General features: G+C 37.0%; 1 protein-coding gene across 3 annotated transcripts in view; it reads right to left on the reverse strand.

Moving 5' to 3' along the window:
* LOC135218416 (neurexin-4-like) overlaps positions 1-19,793 on the reverse strand; it is a 516,193-nt gene that overhangs the window by 86,368 nt on the left and 410,032 nt on the right. For all 3 annotated transcript variants that reach the window (XM_064254722.1, XM_064254720.1, XM_064254721.1), the window contains one exon: positions 6,166-6,303. In XM_064254722.1, the coding sequence (XP_064110792.1) occupies positions 6,166-6,303 (138 nt within the window). The remainder of the gene's footprint in view (positions 1-6,165; positions 6,304-19,793) is intronic.

Raw genomic sequence — 19,793 nt, forward strand, 5'->3', positions numbered from 1 at the left:
GAAAAAAGAAAAGCCTAGATAAAAGGACACCAGTAGCAATGAAAACAATCAATTTGAATGTAAATTAACCCCGGGTTATCTGCATGAGATTACCAATGATGAGCCATACAACTGTAAACAAAAGTTTTTTCTTTTATTTTTCTCAAAATTCAATAATTCATACCTGAAATTATGTTGATTATTAGTTGGAATTGATAACTATTATAATAAAAATCATGATCATCCACAAATACTAAAAAATAAAAATCATGATTTTATATATTTTTTCCAATAAAGGGTAACATTTCAGGTTGATGTGGGTCTCTCAGACCCAAGTACTACCAACACCACATTTCAGGTAGACGTGGGTCTCACAGACACAGACACCCTTGTAACTGACAAAATGGAGAGAGACCTTTAAGTAACTCCACCCCCTGCATGGATACAAAAAGTTAGGAAGCTACTGGAAAGACCAGGACTCCTAAGTATTTAGGAGTTACTAAACTAGTAGTAGTTTTACTAGGGGGTTGTCTCTCTCAGACCCAGGTCTACCTGAGCCGGGTTAACTAACACACCCTCAATCTTAACGTAAGGGATAAATTCTCTAGCGTCTGCTGGAGTCCGATTAAAAATAATACAATGAATTGGTGGCAACGAGAGTCGGCCAATATTTGAGTGGGAGGAAGCAGCATGACCTGCCTTACCACTACGCATCTCATACCTGTATCCTTCCAGCCCACAAAAGAATGAGGGGTGACTTGAGGTGGGCTATATACATTAAGACCGAGGGTTTGTTAGTTATGGAAAATATAAATTGATTTATAATTCATCATTCGTTTTTATAATTTATTATTTGTTTATATACGGAAAAAACTTTGGTCTAACATAAGGGAAGACTTCTCTTGGAGGGAATAAAGCCTTAGAACTGACTGGAGGTTCAGCCCACCTGGGCTCACTGCCTGGCCAAAGTGGTTAAGTTTACTGGGCAGCCAGACATTTGGGCTATAATAGACTTATGTAAATACATATCTATCTACATTGTTTCTTGAAGATGGCAAAGAACTTACACGTTAGCCACCAATCTTACTTGTTGCCAGTTCTTCTCTCCCCTTGTACGAGAGAGGAAAGGGACCTGCTTCTACAAAGAATATGTACTGTGTAGGAATGAACATCTAATACTATATAGAGTGGAAGCTCATGCACCTGTATCTAACCAGTTACAGCAAATTATGGAATTATCATCTCTACTGCCCACTGATAGAGGAGAAAAAGAAAGAGAAGGGAAGAAGACCAGTCACAATCACATCCAACATCTTGGGTAAGATAGAAAAACCGTCCCACCAAGGACACTGAATGAGCTACACAACTTGTTGTGCAGCCACCACTGGAGCCAACGAAAAGTGTCCAAGGACCTGTGGGCAACATTGCGCTGATAAAAGGATGTGAAGTTGGTTTGGTGAAGCCAGGCCTTCAAAATCCTCCGAATTGATAAGTTTGCCTTGAAAGCAATGGTAGGGACTTGACTCCTAGCATCAAATGTGAAGCAGAACTGTAAGCTTGTCTAATACACATAACCAAAAGGAAGATAATATTTTTGGACACTTCTTTCTTGTGCTGGCCTGTGCAAACAAAAAAACTGTTTGGCAATCAGGTCTGAGATGACAAGTCCTTTTTAGATAGCTACACAGTGCCCTGACAGGGAATAACAGTAATTCATCTGGGTCATCTTGAACAAAATCCCCTAGAGAGAGGATTGAGAAAGATTTGAATCAGTCATTACGAACAGTGGGATTTTGATTCTTAGCTACAAATTCCGGGATAAATTTGGAACCCCCAACCCTTCATATATTTAACATTAAAAGAGAGTCCATGTAATTCACCGGCTCTCTTTGAAGCACAAGGCCAGTAAGAAAACCGTTTGAGGGTTAAATTCATGTCAATTGAGCCCCATAAGGGTTCACACTGAGGGCTCACACTGAGGGTAAGTAAGACTGCTAAACACCATGGTCAGTTCCAAACTAGGAGGTTTGAGATCTCTTTGGGAACAGGAATGCTCGAAACTCTTGAGAAGATTGGAAACTTCCCACAATGGAGCAGCTCTATAGCCCTTGAAATTTCTTCCTATGGAGAAAGATGAGGAAGTCCACTACTTGTTGAATAGAAGTTCCAACAAGAGAGAAACCCATTTGATGATACCAATCACAATAGACTGCCCATTTTCCTTGATACACAGCTGTAAATGATGATCTTAGATAACAAGACATCTCTGTTGCTGCTCTGCAAGAAAAGCCTTTCACTCACATGAGATATTGGATAGTCTCCAGCTGTAAAGAGATAGGGACCCTACTGATCAGTGAAACCTGTTGATGTGCAGTTGGCAAAGAAGGTTGTGTCATGGAGCATTGAACAACAAGGTTAGAAGGTCAGGAAACCATTCTGCATGTGACCAAAAGGGAGCCACAAGGGTCATCCTGAGACTCTGGGAGATCATCACTATGTTAGTCACTAGATGTATTAAGCAAAAGAAGGGGGGGGGGGGGATGTAAGCTTTCAGATTGTCCCAGTGATGTTGCAAGGCGTCCTCTGCCATGGCCCTGGGATCTGGAATGACCGAACAAAAAACCTCTAGTGTTCTGTTTAAACATTGTTACAAAAAGATCTACTGTTAGCTCCTCCCCCGAAATAACAGAGGCAGCAACATCAATTACAATATCTCCTAAACCCCCATCTTGAATCTTCTAGAGACAAAATCAAAGAAGAATGAGAATACTCTTGAGAAGCAGCAGCAGCGACAGGAGAATTTGGTAAAGAGGAGGTGAAACAAGAAGGAACTGGAATGCCTGCCTTCAAAGGAGACGAAAAACCTTCCAAAGATGGCGCCATCAGTTTCCTCTTATACTTCCTCTTTTATAAAATTTCTTCCATTCCTAAGGAGACCAAAGACAACACTCAGAACACAGATTACTTAATCTGTGAACGTTACCTCTGCACCTACAGTAGTACTTCAAACATACGAAAGGTTAGGTTCCAGAACCCTTTGCGCAAGGCAAAGATTAACTTAAGTTCGGTATGTTCACTAAAAATGTTAATAAATGCTTATTTCTAGTTTAAACACTAAATATGACCTTGCTCCCAAAGTATTACTCTAAATTTTTAATGAAATTAGTAACTGCAATTTCATTTAAATGTTAGCTTAATACATTACCCTTAAAAAAGAAATAAATGGTTGATGTAGAAACTGAGCAACTACTATGTACGTAATAAACAGTGTTCTACTATATACTAACATTACCTCTAATTTGTGGGATACTATTTTCTTTTTCACTCAGAGTAACAGATATACAGAAAAATATGTATAAGTTGTAAAAACAGTATGTGTGAGGGCTAACAAAAGAGAGAGAGAAGGGCTAAACTATAGTTTTCATGGGATGCCATTTTCTTTTTCACTCGCAGAGTAAAGACATACAGAAAACTATGTATAGTTGTAAAAATAGTGTGTGCGAGAGCTTACTACAAACAAGAAAGAGGGAGAGAAGGGTTGAAGTAAGTATCTATTTATCTATCTAACTATCCATTCCTCACAATTCTACCCTTTGGTGTGTGTGAGAAAGGAAGAGAGAGAGATTTTTCAGTAACCTTTGTATGGCAACATCTTTTACCTTTCTGGTCAGAAATGTAGATTAATTTGACATATCTGACAGGTTCGCCCTCCCACCTCTATTCAAAGCTTTCAGAAACGATCGGGGCTGATATTTGTTTGTTTAAAATTTCATATAATTTCCTATTGAAATACATAAATGTTTCAATTAAAGTAGTATATATACTATTATTACAGGCAGTCCCCAGGTTACGTCAGGTTCAGTTTAAAATTTCATATAATTTCCTATTGAAATACATAAATGTTTCAATTAAAGTAGTACATATACTATTATTACAGGCAGTCCCCAGGTTACGTCAGGTTCAGGTTACATCATTCCGGACATATGGCGCTGTTAACTACAAGTTTTCAGTGCCGTAAGTGGATTTACCGCACCGTTACATGCTTTACGGTGCTCTAAGTGCTATTTATTCCCATTATAATTATGATGATTCGGGTTGAACATCATCTTCAGTGAATATTTTATCTTTGTTTCTATTCCGTGCTGCATCTAGGTGCATTAGCTTTTATTATTTCATAAAAACTTTGGTTCATTACTTCCTTTACTAAGTATATTTCCAGTCTCCGCATTAAGTCTAGATGTGTTAGTTTTTACTATCTGTTTCTTAACCCCTTCATACTGGCACAATGATACTGTTGATGAAGCTGTCACTTTTGATTCGGTGAACAAATACATATTTTCTCAATGCATGCAAAATCATTTTTCCTTGGAGATACCAGCTGCGCTTCAAGGGAAGGAGCCCTTATCTCTGACCTCCTACTCTTGCCATTAACAGTAATATCTACAACTGGTTGCAAAAGTTTCTAAAAGGTAGAAAAGCAGAAGGGAGAACAGATGACTGAAAATGAACAAAAGCAGAACAAAGCTTAAGGTGACTGCAAAGGAATAAAAGGAAAATACGTACTCTTGTAAATTTCCATGTGGGGGGTGAACTCTGTACAAAATGTAACAAGGGAGTCACAAGAGACACTCAGCATTACAAAATAGCCACCGAGTATTAAAACCCAAAATGTAGAAGAGAAAACAGTTAGAGACAGAAGTGGAGAACCATTCTGTGACTAGGACAGGTCTTAAAAAACCAACAAAGGTGGTACAAACTTTGCTACCAGAAGGAAAATGAAATGAAACTGAAAGAGATATAAAAATGTAGCTGCAGCCCAGTTGAAATAAAAATAGATACAGGACAACTGGTATACATATAGATTTCCTGTAACTGAGAAAGCAGATTTGCGATATATACAAAAGGTGTGTGCTATATAATATACTTTATGCAGTGGAGACTAATCAATGACAGAAAATACGGAGGCTACCTTGAAGAGGTATGGCCATGGAATGCTACAATTCATGGACAGAATGCAATAGGAAGATAATAATATGAATGAAGCAATGGCAGGGATGAGTATCTAATAGTTGAAAGGAGGCTACAACTCAAAAGGTACATAAATTTTTAGACATTGATAAAAACATTGATAAAACAGGGTAAGTTGGTCATGAAAACAGTTAATATGGAAGTAGCAAGACAAAGACTTGTAAGCAGGCCCAAGAAATCACAGAAAGGAGTGAGAAAAACCTACATGTGGTGCGAGTTCAAGCACAAAATGCACTGGACAGAGAAAACTGGGGAGAAATTATTGGAAACTGATGTAAAAACTATGAAGATGTATAACTTGGGTATCAATGAATCTTGACAGAGATAATATACTATATATAGAAATCAATGTTAGTATTCAACCTCTGTCAATCTTGTATCCTTAGTCAAAGCCCAAATTAATATGAGATGGGGAGTTAGTGGTGGCTAATGATCAAGCTAGTTGACCAAAAATGGTAGTATTTGTTAACTGTGTTGAAAAGAGACAAAAACAGAACAAATCTTCCCTTGGCTGATAACCTGAGTAGTACTGTATAACAAGTTTTTATGTAAAACAGTTCTGGCTGTAGTGATTCATGCTAAACATTGAGCTAAGATTTAAGCAGGGGACAACCAAATCATCTAACAGGCATCAGTGCAATTGCTTTGTGAGCATCTGATGGTACCACCAATCTGTAATGATCTTTGAAATGCAAAATTATACCAGGTAAAAATCACTTTAATTATACATATGCTTATTTCTCTCTCTTTAAATTAGTTTACCAAACACCACCCATACAGTTTATCAAAAACCATTAAAGTAGAAATTGAAGTAAGCTAAAGTTGAAGGGAAGAGACCAAATAAGAATGCAAGAATAGTGAAATCTGGAAAACAATACAGTTGGGCCAAGTGGATTTGAAAAGGACCTTTAAAGACACATGCAATACTAGACAAGCCATTACAATAAAATTTAATGTATTTTATTACATTTCATAACCAAATATGTCTTTCCTTTACCAGGTGCAGCATATTTGTTTCAAAAACAAAATTATTTATGAACTTATAGGAGAAGTTTCACATTTGACAATATGTAACAGAATTTGGTAAACAGATCTGACCTGAGGTCTTCACAATTTGTACATGTCAGCATCTGTGTAGAATAAAAATACAAAACATACCGCCAAGGACTGCCGAATTATCTGAATACATTTCGAGGAGGACGTCTTCTGAGATTTCTGGCGGAGGCCTGGTTTCTGTTTCCTCCTCAGGGTAACGAATTGGTTCGATGCCGCAGTAGTCTTCGAAGATTGTCGATGCTGAGGAGTATATTATTTTAAGTAAACAAAACTTCAAAATATCTAAAATGCTAAATTTATTAAAATCATAATTTAATAATCCACACTGAGAAAAATGTTTCAATTCTATATAAATAACATGTATACTAGACTCTTCATTAACAGTCCTGCTTGTTGAGGTAAAAGCCTGTATATTTTACCATTTTATCAATGACAGTGCTTCCAAGACAAACAGAGAGCAACATTATGGGTGCAATTTAAACCTAAATGAGCACTACTCAATCAAAGTACTTGTGTTATTATTATTATTTTTTATTAATTCAGAAGATTAACCCAATTCATATGGAACAAGAATAAGACCTTCATTGGGAAGAAGTAAGAGTAGGTAAAGGGAAACAATAAAGAAGAGATCTCGTTAAAAAGAGAAAATAAATTAATATATTAATAAATAAATGGATAAAAATTCACGAAAATGCAAGGAGAATAGTATTAGGGTAGCAGTGCATTTGCCAGTGATCATACACATATCAAACACAAGGTGAAAGGAATCATCAACATAATATACACAGTCAAAATTTAACAATAGTACATGAAGGTGAAATAATGTGTATGAGTGAGAACCCAGGAATACAAAAATCCAATTATACTGCACTTCCTATTTTTCTTTCATCCCCTGGTATGTGGCTCAGGTATTCAAACAGTATTGAGAGAGAGAGAGAGAGATTGTTTTATGCATACAACAATACATGACTGTTATTGCAATAAAAAACAGGTCAGTCTCTTAAAAAATTAGAAAGTAATCAGAACTGTTGAATGAAACATGCCTTGATCTAAGATGGTAGTGAATTGCTTTACACTAGTGTTTTGCAACTGCCAGAAGTTCAGCTTCATGATAATGATTATGATGTTTTGGTAAAAGTATGACAATATGACAAATTTTTAATCAATTCGTATTTTTCATAACTAACAAACCTGATGTCTTAACATTAAGATGAATAACTTAGCGCCAGCTGGAAACCGGTAAAGTTAAAAAAAAAAAAAAAATTGTATACGCAAGGGCCTATTGGCAACTGTGCTTGGTCATGAGTCATGTGAAGCTATCCACATACCCCTCTTTAACCTGTGACCCTGTTAGTTATTGTTCCAACCCAGGTTAGTTGTTAGAGGGGTGGTTAGACAGGCTCATACCCAGTTTTTTTTTTTTTTTTTTTTTTTTTTCCCAAAAAATTTTTTTTTTTTTTTTTTTTTTTTGGGGGGGGGGTGTATTTCCCCAAAACTGGACCTTTTCTTCTGCTAATGTCATTGCATATATAGGTAGTATATACAATATGAAATGCTTGTTATATTAAGAAGAAAAATTGGGTACCTATGCAGTCTATGCCCTTCTACCCGCTTAGATGTTATTCAAAGTACTGGCTTTGGTTGACAGAATTTTAATTATAATGTTGAAAGTTTCCACTGAAATTCAAGATTATTTCTTCAGTTTTATTGATTGATTCATTTATATGTTAATAATAACATGCATATTACTTTATTTGTTATGATGTTATATACTTTGACTTAACAAAAAACAATAATTATTTATTACTTTGTAAGTACAGTTCAATAAAAAGGATAGTCACAGAAAATGCGTACTTCTAGATTTTTTTTTTTTTTGCGGGGGAGGGGTTCGACCCTGACCTCCCTTGGTACAGGCCTGTCAGAGGTAGGCCTTTGTATGTTAAGACCTCAGGTTTGTTAGTTATGAAAAATACAAATAGATTAAAAATTTGTTCATATACAAAACAAACCCTCGGTCTTAACATTAGGATAGACTTCTTACTTTCAGTGGGAGGTAAGTATGTACTATTAACTGACTAGAAGTTTGCCACCTTTGTATCCACTTATGTAGGTTTGTTATCATTCCTCTTCCCCTTGCTAAAGAGAGGATCTTGCTACTGATAGGTATCTTACACTGATGATAACTCTTAACAGTATGGCTACCTCATCACCTGTCATGTCCATTCCAGCTTATGATGCTTACTGCACAAGGTAAAGAAGAAAGAAATTTGAAAAGGAAAGAGACAAGTTATCTCATCCATTTCACATTCATACCATCAATTTAGACAAGATACGAACTGACCTACCAGGGGTGCTGGATGAACTACACAATTTGTTGAGCAGCCACAAAAGGACCCAAAGAAAATGTGTCCAAGGACCTCAGGGAAACATCCTTTATGCACAGGGAATTGAAAGTGGTTTGTCGTAACAATGAACCATCTCTCAAAATTCAATGAACAGACGCCTTCTTAAATTACCCAATGTGAGTTCATTCCTCTTAACGTCACGAGTTCTTGCCTTCCCACTGTCATCACTCGTTTCTGTTGCATAGGGCTCTTTGAAACTCTCCTGACTCGGCCTGTCCAAATGAAAAGTCTTAGTCAACCAACATGTTGAAGAAGCACAAGTTTCTGACAATCTCCCCATTAAGCGTCCAAGGAACTGTGGGTAAAATTCTTCATGTAGAACATGAAAATGGTTTGATAAAATCACGATCATTTTAACATATACATATGTTCTTAATTGCCAGAAAGGAACATATTCCTCTGATGACATTCCCTTCTGTATGACCCAAATTGGTACAGACTTGACAACAAGTGGGAGGCTTATCTAATCACTTCAAATAATGAAATAGATGCATGGAAATTTCTGACCACTCTTCCTTCATTTGGCTTATGTCTACCACATCTACGTTCCAGGTGAGGGAGTCCTTTAGATAACCACGGAGTACTTTGACAAGTCAAAGCCAGCACTCCTGAAAGTCGCTAACACAACCCCACGCTGTAATTAAAGTGAAAAAAAAAAGGCATATCTGTATCGTGACCAGTGAGATATTGGCTCTTTACCCTGATTTCTGGGGCAAATTGAAAACTATTGTTCCCAACTGCTTTTGAATTTACGTCTAAAGCCTGGGCATTGAGTACTCCTAGTCTACCAAGGTCAGAGGGAAAACAGTTTCCCAGGTCAGTTTTCTGTGATATGACTGACGTATGGGCTCGGTAGTACCCCAGTGAGTCTACTCTGATACAGAGTAAGTTTTCAAGTAGTAGATCAGAGTTTCTTATGTGAACAAGGCAGTTCAAAGCTCTTGAGCCATCTGAAGATTACCCAGTGTGAAGTGATGTCCACATTCCAGATGACCTAATCACCAGTCAGATGTGTATCCCCAGACAGGTAACTAGAGAGAGACTTTCCTATGTTCTGACAACAGATCCACAAGATCTTTGTCCTTTGACAGAAAGTCTTGAATGGACAAAAACCTCCTTTATAAAAACAGTCCCGGCAGAAGGCTCATTTTGTATGTGAGACTAAGAACTCTGAAGTCATCTTACATCTAAGTTGAAGCTCTGCCCACAAAATTTTTTTTAACTTAGTTTGAAAGAGATACTGGACAAAACCCAGACCTGAGATATTAATTCTACCTATTGGTGGTACCTCTTCTCCTCACAAACCTACTAAAGGAGGTTGTGCTAAGATGAACCTTATCAGTCACTCATCTTGGGTCCCTCAAATACTGGAACCCATTCCTCTGTTCAGAATATGATGGAACAGGTAGAACGGAGGGCCTGCGTAACATTCAGGTTGTTCCCAGTATCCCGAATGGAATCCTCAGCCTGTTCGAAGAGCGAGAACCCTGTAGTAGACAGGTCTTACGTAGGTCTTCAAGTGGACAGATGATATCATAGGAAAACCCAAAGGAATGTCCTGTGATAATATATTCTACTCAGACATGTACTAATTACCCAACTGTCCAAGGAATAACCCTGTTAAACAGGACAGGCCTCAATCTGCCAAAGGAATGTTACTTTCCAACAGTGAAACATCCTATGCGGTGATCTGTTACAATGTATTGCCATATGTTCAATATGTTACTTTTCAAAGGAGAAACCCTATGCTGCTAGAAACCACTAAGGTTCTATTCTTGAGCAACATAGCTTAGAATTGTACTCAACCTAACTTAACCCAATATCAAACTCTTGAAAAATAGGAAATTCCCATCCTTCCTTTTCCAGAACTCATTTAGTTTAATGACCTGCTTCAGTAAACTGAAGCTCGAACCCGCTAGAATAGGTTAAGGACTAACCAACCAACCATTTAGGCTAGGCTAAGTAGGTATGGTCAAGTTCAAACTGGCTTGGCTTGGCTAGGCTAGGCTGAGACCTCCACACTTACATCAAGCTAAGATGGTAATAGTAGGTCGTAACTTAACATGTTAGGCTAATTCCTCCACCACTTAGGCTAGGCTAAGTTGATAACGGTAGAATTAAGCTAGCTAGTCTAGGCTAAGGGTAGACTAGCCTATTCTAAAAACTCAACCACTTAGTTTAAGGTAAAGTGGTAAAAGAAAGTTCAAACTAGATAGGCTAGGCTGAAGTGGTAAATGTGTTCCAAATAGGCAGCCTAGATACTAGCCTATGCTCGGCTAAGCTAAGAACTTGACTACTCAGATAGAAAAGGCAGCCCTCAAAGCAAGGCCATGCTAAGTCGTCAACCCATTGTTAGGCTAAGTTGACACATGCATGTCGGAACTAGTTAACCCAAGAGTTAGGCTAGGCTAACTACAAACTATACCACTCACACTAAACTAAGATAGTACTAATGCAGGTTCGAAAGCTAAGACATCAACCATTTGCTAGGCTAAGTCGGTACATGTATGCTTGAACTAGTTAGTTCGGCCGTTAAGCTGGGCTAAAGTAAGAACTACCACTCAGATTAAACTAGGATAGTAAGAGGCAGATTTGGACTAGCTGGGGTAGGCTACGAATGTAACCACTTATTAGGCGAAAAGGTATGACTGGTTTAACTGGGCTATAGAATCCTAGGTTGCAACTGCACTACTTAGGCTTAGCTACCTAAAATGGTGAAAGAAAGAAGTTCCACCTCCTTTCGACTTGAAGTTTTCTTCACGATTTATACTCCATTACTTACTCAATGAGTAGGTCTGAATCCTAGTTTATGGATATAGAAACCAATTCTACTCCCAACAAAAACTGCCTTGTGCGATCAGAAACAACGTGTTTTGTGAGTTATCATTGAAAGGAATGGTTCCCAAGTACTTCACTGTAAAGGAACCAACCTATCAACTAACAATAACTACTTGTCTAAGGGTAGAAGTATTCTGTCAATATTCTCATTATCTAAGAGTAGAAGTGTTTGGTCAATATTCTCATAGGAACAAACCACATTGTACAAAAACAATAAAAGCAAGGGAATTCTTACCTGTAAAGGTTTGAAATCTTGGGTCAACCCAAAGTCTGTTAATTCCCACAATACAGTGGTCCCCCCGTATTCGTGGGGATGCGTACCAGACCCCCCGTGAATAGTTAGAACTCATGAGTGTTTGGAACCCCTATAAAAAAGCTAAAAACAGCCTATTTTGTTAGTTAAAACTCAAGAAAACCCCCAAAAATTTTTACTTGGTTTTTTTTAATAGTTTTATCACAAAAAGTGCATTTTATGATGAAATTGATAAAAAAAAAAAAAAAACAGGAATATGTGGATATTTCTCATAGAAAAATACCGTGAATGTGTGACATTTCTGCGAATAATGCGAGAAAACGTTCCCGAGAGAAATCCGCCAATGTGCGAGTCCGCGAATCCAGAGAACACGAATACGGGGGGTCCACTGTACAGACTTTTATGTGATTACTGGATGAATGAGTCCACTGACTGGTTGTGATAGGCGCAGAAGTTGGTGGACAACAAGTGAATGTGGCTGATGCCCCTTCACTGCTCTTTGAATGTAAATGAGAACGTGGCACATCTCATTAACTATTGTGTGGACCTCACGGCCATCAAGCATTGCGTACGTCGTAAAACTATAGGCTAGATACTATGACCGTTCTCCTTCTCATGGGAACCAGTCACCATACTTCTTACGAATGCCTTCTATGCTGGTCACAGTTTTCACAGTCACCTATTACATACTTCTTACGAATGCCTTCTATGCTGGTCACAGTTTTCACAGTCACCTATTACGACATCATAGTCCTTACGGCTGCCATGATCCTTCCAGCTGCCATAGTCCTCACAGCCATCATAGTTTTTATGGTTGTTATGATTCTCATGGCCGTCTTAGTTCTTACAGCCATCCTGGTTCTTATGTCCATCATAGCTCCATGGCCGTCATCGTTCTCACAACCTATCACTGGACCGTTGAAAACCTAAACGTCAACCGTCTAGAGTACACTGAGCTAATAACTACTGCTTGAGCTTTCTTCTTTGGAGGGATGTGACAGTCCCCGGCTCAAAGACGAAAAAGAAATAATTGTTTTCCACTTGGCATGGGGATCCGTTAGAATATACTTATTAAAAAATTTAACTAGAGCACCCACCAGCATTGCCGCGGCTTATCCTAGGATAAAAATCAAGGTCACAACGATGACAACAATTCACGCCTTCCATCTTGCGTGTCTTCTCAATTTCCCCTCTAAACTTTCATATTTCTTCATAACTGCATACTGCTGCTGTTTGAGACTAAGCTGGCCTTATGCCAGCACAGCCTCTTGCTCATAGAGTAGCCCATAGGAATGCATGCTCCTGAAATGAAAGCGCAGTTATATTGTCATCACTGAAGACAAGAGGCTTGCAGCAGTAGGCTGTTGTGACGTCATGACTGCCACCATTTTGCTAGCGGATTTGGCTATGACGTTATCATGCTTGATGGAAAGTGAGGTTATTGATGGTACTCTTGCGGCCAAAACAAAGAGACCCAAAATGCTATGGCACTGTTACTTTTTTACAAGGATGTGACAGTCCCAGCTCAAAGATGAAGAAATTATTCTTCTCTTTTCACGAGGATCAGTCACAAAGTCCTTTAATCGAGCGTTCTCCAGCTCTTTACAGCTGCAAGCTTCCATTAGTCAGTTGTTCAACATTTACAATTACCTCTTGTGCTTTATTATAATAGAGATGTGACACTCCTGGCTCGAAGATGGAGAAAAAACTATTATTCTCCTCTTGGCACAAGGCTTGGCCACGAAGTCCCTATTCTCCAACGATTGATTAGAGAATGCACTGGCGTCAACGTCACCGAAGCTTGTATTGACGCCTGAGCAGAAGGAGAAGAAGGAAAGACTTGCGTCTTTTCCACTGGCATGTTTGTTATTTCTCCTAACACTTGCAATTTCTCTAAAAAAATTTGTCACCAAATCAGAAAGCGTAGTTGTACAGTTCTCTTGTACATCGAAGAAGCAAGAATGGAAGCATGTCTCTGTGCAGGCCGCAGCTGTAATGTCGTGGCAGGCGCCATGTTTATGACATCACTGAGCATCCTGAATGTGATGTCAGGACTTGACAGTAAGCCCAAGGCTGCTGTTGTTATTCCTGTAGGCATAGCAACCTTAACTCAAAAGGCTGTGTTGTACTCCCTGCTTCTCTACAGATGTCGAAGTATTTGACCGCCATTCAGTGCAGATCAGGGTTAGAAGGAACATCCATAGCAAACAAAATGCCCTTCTAGGGTTGGTCACTCCTGATAGGCCTAACACTGATCGCACACCCCCATCAACTCTGCCTCTGTATCTGGAATGAAAACAAGATGGCGAATAACAACTCCTCCCTGCAGGGAATGGAGCACAATTAGTCAAAATTACCTCCCTAAGCACTTCCTGATACATCCAAGCTATGAATCCATAAGCGAGCCAGATGGTATATGTGAAATATCAAATAGTACAGGTGGCGAAGTAACTGGGGTCTGAACAGTTTTCTGCACCTACAACCTACTACATGGATGCGGCTCTGTGTACTCAGACGTTAAAAAAAGGCGAAGAGATCCAGGCGTTTATCTGCTTCCTGTGATATCCAGGAAATCTTATCGAAGCATGGGAGAAGGCTCCATATTTGTAATATCGCCAAGAAATTCCACATGCAACTGATTCAAAGCAAATGGGGCAAACTAAACCAGCTTTAAAAAGGATGGAAGTAAAGAACGTCCTCTCTTAAAGGCGGTAAGAAAATAATTAACAAGGTCACAGGTTAAAGAGGGGTATGTGGGTGGCTCCACATGACTCGTGACCAAACAGATGCCAATAGTCCCTTGTGTACACTATTTTTTTTTTAATTTTACTGGTTTCAAGCTGGCGCTAAGTTATTTATCCTAATGTTAAGACTGAGGGTTTGTTTCATATATGAACAAATTGACATTTATGGTACTAAGAATCAGGCTTCTAAGATGTGTGGGTTCAGAAAATACTCTTTATGTAAAGAAAGAATTAGATTTCTTAATTCAGGCAAACAGGTATGATGCTTTACAAGTACTAAATGCTCTGTTGCCAAATTTATATAAAGACCGAACAGTAATGAAACTAATTTTTTATGCAAATTGAAATCTTACAAAATTATCACACTTCCAAAGTCAACTCTACGAATTTAAATCGGTTACAAACTCCTCTAAGAAAGAGGAGAAGATAAGCATCTCTTTTTAATGATAGCTTTTTTGTTTGGATGTCTGTCTAGTACATAATCTCACTCTCACCACATATATTAGTATACTAAGTTTAATTTCATCAGTCCACCCGTGGGTGAAGATGTGAAACATTGGGTAAGATGTGGAATGTGTGTGCAGCTTGTGATTGGCTGACAATCAACATTTCCGATATTGTGGCTTATTATGATGAATGTTAAACTACTCCTTCAGTAACATATTTGAATTTTTTTTATATGCAAAGAACCTTCATACCTTCTTATACAAATCATAAACATGCCGATTTGTATAAATAACATACCAGTACAAGACAAAAAGACAAGCTTGCATCAAACTCCACTCAGATCAAACACAAATGAACTTTGGGCTTTAAATTTTTGTTTTATCTCACTGGTATGTATATTCTAGGCTACAGGTAGATCTACGCCCACAAACTGTTCTGATCACAATATTTCCCCGTCATTCAAACTTTATTCTATGCACAATTTCATTGCAAGAATATGAAAAAACTTTGTGATACCATTATTATTATAAAGGATTAGTTTATCCAGACCTATGAGCCTATCGGGCTGGTTTGTGATACCAGTTATATCCAAGTCCATAAACTGAAAAAAAAAACCTTTAAGGATCTTGACCGTAGATTACAAAGCACTGACAAGTGAAAGATACTGGCCTTTTAATCACACTTTCATTTCATATTAATCAAAATTACTCTTATTGTAACATTTATTTATTCATTCTAATACATATTGTTCCAATGCCATTAAAAAGAATAAGTCTGGGCTAGCCTTTTATGCCGTATGTATGCCATTAACACAAAGGGTGACAGGAACTTGATGAGATTCTAAACTTTTGCTTGATAAATTAAGCAAAATACTCTTGAAATTTCCTAACCACTGAGGTACTATAATGCTTTTTATGATAAAGAAAAAATTATATAAATAATATATGCAAAGTATTCAGACAAGAAAACCACAATACCACTGCCATCATTAACTGAGATTTTCCCACCTTCTGGCCAATGTTGCAGTAGCTGTTCTTTTCACCTATTTCAGGCAGCCTCATAGCCAAAAACCTTTCGTGTTATTTCAAATATTTCCGCACATGTAATTTACATGCGTGAAATCATTAAAATGCCTTTTAATCACATTCACATAGCCAGGTGTCCTTTTATTTACCTACAATGAGATAAAACAAACTTATTGTAAGACCAGCACTCGTTTGTTTGATCTGCATAGACTATTTATACAAATTTGTCTTTCATGTGCTTGTATTATTATATCAATGAAATAAATTGCCAGGTTTATCATCTAGTATATCAGAAGGCATGAGTGTTGTTTACATTTATATATGCGTTCACATGAATCACTGAAGAAATAATTTGCATCTTATCACAGTAAGCCTATGATATCACAAACACTGATTGAAACCAACTACGAGCTAGCTTTGCATTTTTGCCACATTTACCTAAAACCTACATTGGTGAGTGGACAGATGGAATGAAATATACTAATTCTAAGCTTATTTAACATTAATCTCAAAACAGTAAAATATAAACTACATGATGATAATGAGCAACCTAATATTTAGAAGAGAGCAGATATACAAGTTTCCTTTTGGGACAACATATTCAACATTTTTCAAGTTACTGAACTTCATATGTATGACAACTCTATTACCACAATGAAGCATTTGCAACATAACAATACTGTACTTAAAACCCTTATAATGCATGGCTGCAAGGTTTGAACATTAAAACATTTCTTCTATCTCCTCCAAGATCATGAGCCGTTTTCTATTTTGCTCAAAAATTTTTTGACAGAGTCAATGCATACAGGTATTAAAGGTCTTTAATTTGCCTTAACTATACTTGTCATATAACATCTGCTTTGCATATAACATTTTTATAGTTTTACTTTATTCGATTTTTCTAAATTTACTTTCAGAATTAACTCAAAAGTATACCCTGTGCAGTGTAAATTTACATAAAGCAACAATTGTAATTAAAAGAAACTTTATAAAACAACTCATCTTCTTCCCTAAGCTTCAACAGCTGCATGCAAACCAACCAACATTGGGAATAGTAACTGCTTAAAATTACAGCAAAGAAAAATCACAAATCCACTGTATTCCTTGAACTTCTGCTACAAATATCAAACTTTCTGAAATTTCCCTGCAGTTTTAAAGGAAAACCCTACTAGAGTTAACATCATGATTTACGTATAGTAGGTATTAGGTAGAACCTTGTTCGTAAAAATACAGTTTGCTGTACATAATACCACTCTTTAAGATATTCTGAGTGTCTTTTCATCGCTCTCAAGATTTAAAAGTTCCAATGTGGAAAAAGACCAGAATATCCAAACTAAGTTTATACAGAATTACTTTGTGTTTACATCTAGTGGCTTCTTATCAGATCTCATATTTTCTGTTGATGGAACTCCATCTGATTTTTCATGTGTAAAAATATTACTTATTTCCTCTCTCTCCTACTATTCAGCAAAGAAGGTCTCCTAGATATTTCTCTTCTCTCTTTGCAAGGAAGACTCGAATCTCAAATTACCCTTTCTTCAAACCACTCTGATCTTAAGAGCATTTATGATTGCATTTACTTTTTTCTTTCTATCCTCCATTTTCTTACTTTGGAAACTAAATCTAAACAACCACTGACAGACATGTAAATCTAAACAATCACTGACAGACATGAAATAGTGAGCCTTCCAAAATAAATTTACTACATGAAAATACTATTATGTAGAATACAATGTTCCATTTTAATTTTTCCAGTTCACTTAAAATGGTAATACTATACAAGCAAAATCAGCCTATTCTGATACTGACCTACAATTTGGGTGTTTTCTGTTGCAAGAGAAAGTTCCAGCATTCATTTTACTATGAGAAATACTCATTTCACACTGCCATATAGTATATACTATCAGGTATCATCCCAATATTGCACTGGGCTAGCTATGAACTGGTTAATTCTATATTACATCAATACTATATGAACCCAGTGGGAGAGTTATTAAATATTCCTGAGAATTCAAGCGTGTCCACCTCCCAAGCAAGAAGAAATTGCTTTGTAATGAAAATTCTTTCCATCCATTTTGAAGTTTATACAAACTTCTGTAATGCTGAGTACTGTATCATTAGCATTTCCACCATACAGTAAACACCTGTATTTGCAGAGATGCATCGCAGACGATTAGCTAAACCTGCAAATACTTAGAATGCCTCTAAAAGTGCTTATAACTACTTATTTTGATAGTTCAAACACAAAAAAAACTCTCAAAAAATGCTTATAACTAAATATTATAATAGTTTTATCATTAAAAGTGCATTTAGTCACAAAAATTATATGAAAATACAGTAATTTGTAAATATTTCTCAATGAAAAATACCGAAAATAGGCAAATTTCTCACGAATAATGGGTAAATAAGGTCCCAAGAGAAATCCAGCAATAGGTCCATGAATCTCGAGAATGCTAGTACGGGGGGGGGTGTCAACTGTACTACATTTCAAGTAAGTTTTTGTGTGAATACATAGTTCATTAATGTAACACTCTTAAAACCCCTCTAAATAGACATGTTTTCTAGCTTATCAACTAAGCTAAAAGCTTATAAATTTGCTTTACATTTACTATACAACCTAGCAATGACATTGAGCAAAAGCACCAAAACAACTGATTTTCTACAAAATGCCTATTTTTGCTGGTTCCCAGTATATATTGGTCCAGCAAAATTTTAAATCTCTCATAACGCAGCCTGTAGTCTAAATGCAATGTTTTTACCCCAAAAACTTACATATATTTCTAAATCTTAACTGTGGTGTTTTTCCTTGAGAAGAAAGTTGAAGAAAAGGGTTTCCTTTTTCAGCATTGACTTTTTCCTCTAAGACTGAGACACGTTCAAAAAGGCCTTCTACCTTCTGCTGTGTATCAAATAGCCTCTTCTGTAAGTCGACCACTTTTAATTCATTATCATTTAGCTGCTCTTTGACATTAATAAGATGCTTAAACATTTTCTGCCAAAGCCTTACAGCCTCTGTATTCCCTTTTGCAAGGTCACTATTCTTTGTTCCTTCTTCCGCCACATCTCTTTTATACTTGGTTACCCACATTTGAATCTGAAGGTTGTGTCCTTTTGCAATGCAGTTTACGTGTAATTTCATAATAAGTGAATTTCAAGGAAGCTTTCTCTACATCATAGATATACAAATCAATCAAATATATAATGTTTCATCCTCAATCACCAAAAAACATATATATATAGAAATATTTGTTCATTACGATTATCAAAATAGTTAAGCCAGGCCACAAGTCACATTTCAAGGATTGTGCAGACCTGGTCCAAAGGATTGCTTCTTGGACGAAGGGTGAAAACTGGAGCAAACGAAAGTTAACTATCAGACTTCTCGGACTCAGCACAACTTGACAAGTAAAGCGCTGTTTGCTTTAGTTATCTTTTTTTTATTGCTCTATGATGTGTTGGTGTCATTTTGAAGCTAAGTTGTTGTTCATTATCATGGGATATTCTACTAAGCAAAAAATTGTTTGTCATCAAAATGGACACTAGTTGAAATAAATACATTTCTTTACACTGCTATAAAAATATGTTAAATATCAGGTAGTACATATACATTACTAAAGTGAATTACCTTTCCCCTGATGTACACTGTTATTTATGCAACCTAATGCAAAGTAGTAGTACATCATTAAGGAAATATCATCTGCATAAGTTAAGTATATCTTAGTTTAACAAGACTGCTGAGCTGATTAACAGCTCTCCTAGGGCTGGCCAGGAGGATTAGATATTTTTACATGGCTAGGAACCAATTGGTTATTTAGCAACAGCACCTATAGCTTATTGTAGGATCCGAACCACATATTGAGAAATGAATTTCTAATCACCAGAAATAAATTCCTTTAGCTCCGCAGTGGCAGAGTGGGGAGTGAACTTGGGCTACCAGATCGATAGGTGAGTACACAACCCACTCGTCCAATGAGGAATTATTTATAATCTGCTTGATCCCAAGTACAGAAATTAAAGT

Source organism: Macrobrachium nipponense, chromosome 9 (genome assembly GCF_015104395.2).
Source record: "Macrobrachium nipponense isolate FS-2020 chromosome 9, ASM1510439v2, whole genome shotgun sequence".
Taxonomy (NCBI): domain Eukaryota; kingdom Metazoa; phylum Arthropoda; class Malacostraca; order Decapoda; family Palaemonidae; genus Macrobrachium; species Macrobrachium nipponense.